The sequence below is a fragment of the Giraffa tippelskirchi genome, chromosome 8 (genome assembly GCF_054371585.1).
Source record: "Giraffa tippelskirchi isolate mGirTip1 chromosome 8, T2T-mGirTip1v1.2.pri, whole genome shotgun sequence".
In the NCBI taxonomy this organism is placed as follows: Eukaryota; Metazoa; Chordata; class Mammalia; order Artiodactyla; family Giraffidae; genus Giraffa; species Giraffa tippelskirchi.
In genome coordinates, this window is record NC_137282.1 from 138,252,917 (window position 1) to 138,256,125 (window position 3,209).

A 3,209-nucleotide genomic window follows, 5' to 3' on the forward strand; every position below is an offset into this window, starting at 1 on the left:
ATTAAACAATACCTGCTTTAAAAATAAAGCAATTACTTCTTTATTTGAAATCTGGATTTAATTTTTAGTTCCCATTCTAACAGACATGTATGTGCACTCTTGTATATGTGCACATACAGCTATATTTCCTCCCTTGGGTTTAATTTTTTTCCCTTTTAATTTCTCAGGTTTAATATGTATCTTTTATTTCTCTTTCTTATTTAGTAAAAAATTTCCCCTTAGCAGAGCTTTAATGGTACCGACAAGTTCTTAAATATAATTACTTTTCTCAGTTTATTTGGGATGTTTCATTGTTTAATAATTTGTCAGCTTCTATCCCACCCTTCCTCAGCAACTTTTTTGTCTTGTTTCCATGGTTCAAGTAGTGAAACAATAATAAAGTTGGTCTAAAATTAAGAGAGAGAGCTTCAGCTTATTCAGCTCATTTTAATAAGTAACTCACTTTCTATGAATCACAACGGTAAAGTTCTAATGAGAACTAGAAGAGAGTAAGCAAATGCATGACATAACTAAAATGAGTTGTGTTGCTGTGTTGATGTTAAGAGTTTCTGATGATCAGTCCATCCTTTGGTCATATTGCCTGAGTTTGAGATGTGAAAGCACTAAGTTGACTTAAAGGCTGTGGACAGAAAAGAGTAGGAAGGGACACTTTGTCAACTACAGGTTGCTGAGGGCATTCACTCCAGGAAGGACTTTACCTTCCAGAAGCTCTAGACTGGCACCTCCTCCAGTGCTCACGTGACTGACTTTATCTTCAGTGTTCCATTTGGCACAGCAAGTAGCTGTGTCCCCACCTCCTATAATGGTGATACAGCCCTTGGAAGTGGCCTTCACAACTTCATCCATGAGGGCTTTTGTTCCGTTAGCAAAAGCATCCCATTCAAATACCCCTACAGGTCCATTCCACACAATTAACTTGGCTCGCCCCACCACATCTGCATACTTCTTATTGGTCTCAGGACCACAGTCCAAACCCATCCAGCCAGCTGGTATCCCTGATGCTACAGTGGCTTGGCCAACTTTAGCGTTCTCCTCAAACTTATCAGCAGTGACAAAGTCAACAGGAAAGGTAATGTTCACACCATTTTTTCCAGCTTTGGCCATAATTTCTTTGACAATCTTGGCTCCCTCTTCATCAAACAAGGACGCACCAATCTCCATGTTGTTCAATACCTTAAGGAAGGTATAAGCCATTCCCCCACCAATAATCATCTCATTGACTTTGTCCAGCATATTTTTGATGAGTTGGATCTTGTCTGCCACTTTGGCTCCACCAAGTATAGCCAGAAATGGTCTCTCTGGGTTTTCCAAGGCTTTGGCAAAGTAATCCAGCTCCTTTTTCATCAGGAATCCAGATGCCTTTTGGGGAAGATTCACTCCCACCATGGAACTGTGGGCCCGGTGAGCTGTGCCAAAAGCATCATTGACGTACACATCCCCTAGCTTGGAGAGGGAGGCTCGGAAGGCTTCTATTTTATCTGGCTCAGCTTTAAGCTTATTTCCAGAAGGATCTTGGCCCTTCCCTTCTTCTTCCACATGAAAGCGCAGGTTCTCCAGCAAGATGACTGTACCAGTGGCTGGGTTGGCACAAGCCTTCTCCACTTCCGGACCCACACAGTCCTTTAGGAACAGAACGTCCTTGCCCAACAAGGATTTGAGTTCAGCAGCAACAGGCTCTAAGGAGTATTTATCAGGCATCGGAACACCATCAGGTCTACCTAAATGACTCATAAGAACTACTGACTTGGCTCCATTATCCAGGCAGTACTTGATGCTTGGGAGAGAGGCCCTGATTCTTTGCTTGTTTGTAATCTGGTTCTTCTTCATGGGGACATTGAAGTCAACTCTCATGATGACTCGCTTCCCTTTCACATCCACTTTGTCCAAAGTTAACTTCTTAGAAAGAGACATCTTGACGATACAAAGACAGGTTAACACATAGATCCCGGTGTTGAAGAGAACCACTTCACTGCTGGTGAGATGTTGCGTGGGTGGTGTTTTCTAACGCCTTTCCCCTTGGCCTGCCCCTTTCTTCCCAGCACTAGCTCTCCCACGAGGCCAGCCATGATTGGACCGGGGAAAGGAAACCAGCTTCGCGATTTGTCAATGGTCCTGTCAGTCTGAATTTGGAGTGTGCTGCGTCTTGCAGATTCTAACTGCCAGCGATGAAGGTGAACCCGGAACTAGCGGCTTGGGGGTGACAGTTGAAGAGGTGAAGAAACTGGAATTAGAACGTTTCTGAGGTATACGCCTCCTGCTGGTTCTTCCCCACACCCCTTTTAACATTTTTTTTATTCTTTTAAAAGAAAAAAAGAAATGCCTTCACCTCTGTCAAATCCTGATTATATTGAGGGTAAAAACTTGGGCAGCACCCCATTAAAGGAAAGAGTTGAAATAATGGGTCTCTGACACCTTGTTTATTCAAGACAATATAATATGCTTCTGTTTTATCCCTTGTCTTGACAAATATCTCTGTTAAGAGCATAGTTTTGTGTTAGACTTTGGCTTTAGATATATTCTCAGGTGTGGGGTGGGAACAGCATATTATCATTACCTTGCTTTTTCCATTCTCAGACTACTGTGAGGGAATGATGGTGGCTTCTTCAAGAGAAGCCAGTAAAATCACAGCAAAGAGAGTGCCAGTAAAGCACTCAAGGTAGTGGTGACATTTCTTTCAGGCCACAAAATTATGATGAAGCTCCTTACCTTTTTCTCTCCTCTCTCTCTGTTTCACTATCAGCATAACTTTAAAATTCATCGAAAAGAGCATGGTTTCATGAGGATGAAAACATCTATTTGAATTGAAAATGAGTGAGAATTTTTATTTTTGGAGAAAGTATATGTGGCTGATTGGTTTAGGTATAAAAACTGTGTAACTTTCTACTCAGTTCAGAATGAGTTTGAAAATAACTCGTTGAGAAGTTCCCTGGTAGTCTAGTGGTTAGTATTCTGGAATTTCACTGCTGTGGCCTGGGTTCAGTCCCTGAGATCCCATAAGATATAACTCATGCAGTAACATTATCTATAGATTAGCCAATGAATACATTTTAACAATTGTTAAATGTATACATTGTAATAATTGGTTGATTTTGAGAACTCAGCATAAGAAAATGTTGTGGAAGAATATATATCAATATATATTCAACATATGGCCAGACATCCGTAATTTCTGTACAAGATGGAGACGTTTGCCATAGATGCTGGTTATC

The 3,209-nt window shown here is 41.2% G+C and overlaps 1 protein-coding gene across 1 annotated transcript; it reads right to left on the reverse strand.

Annotated features, from left to right (window-relative positions):
- Positions 1–406: 406 nt before the first annotated feature.
- On the reverse strand, positions 407–2,213 carry PGK2 (phosphoglycerate kinase 2). Its single transcript, XM_081520816.1, has one exon. It carries the CDS (start codon positions 1,909–1,911, stop codon positions 658–660), a length of 1,254 nt encoding a protein of 417 aa, XP_081376942.1. The 5' UTR covers positions 1,912–2,213; the 3' UTR covers positions 407–657.
- Between the last annotated feature and the right edge of the window lie 996 nt (positions 2,214–3,209).

Bases quoted from the DNA above. Each gene is read 5' to 3' on its own strand.
- PGK2 (XM_081520816.1), bottom strand. From the start codon at position 1,911: ATGTCTCTTTCTAAGAAGTTAACTTTGGACAAAGTGGATGTGAAAGGG.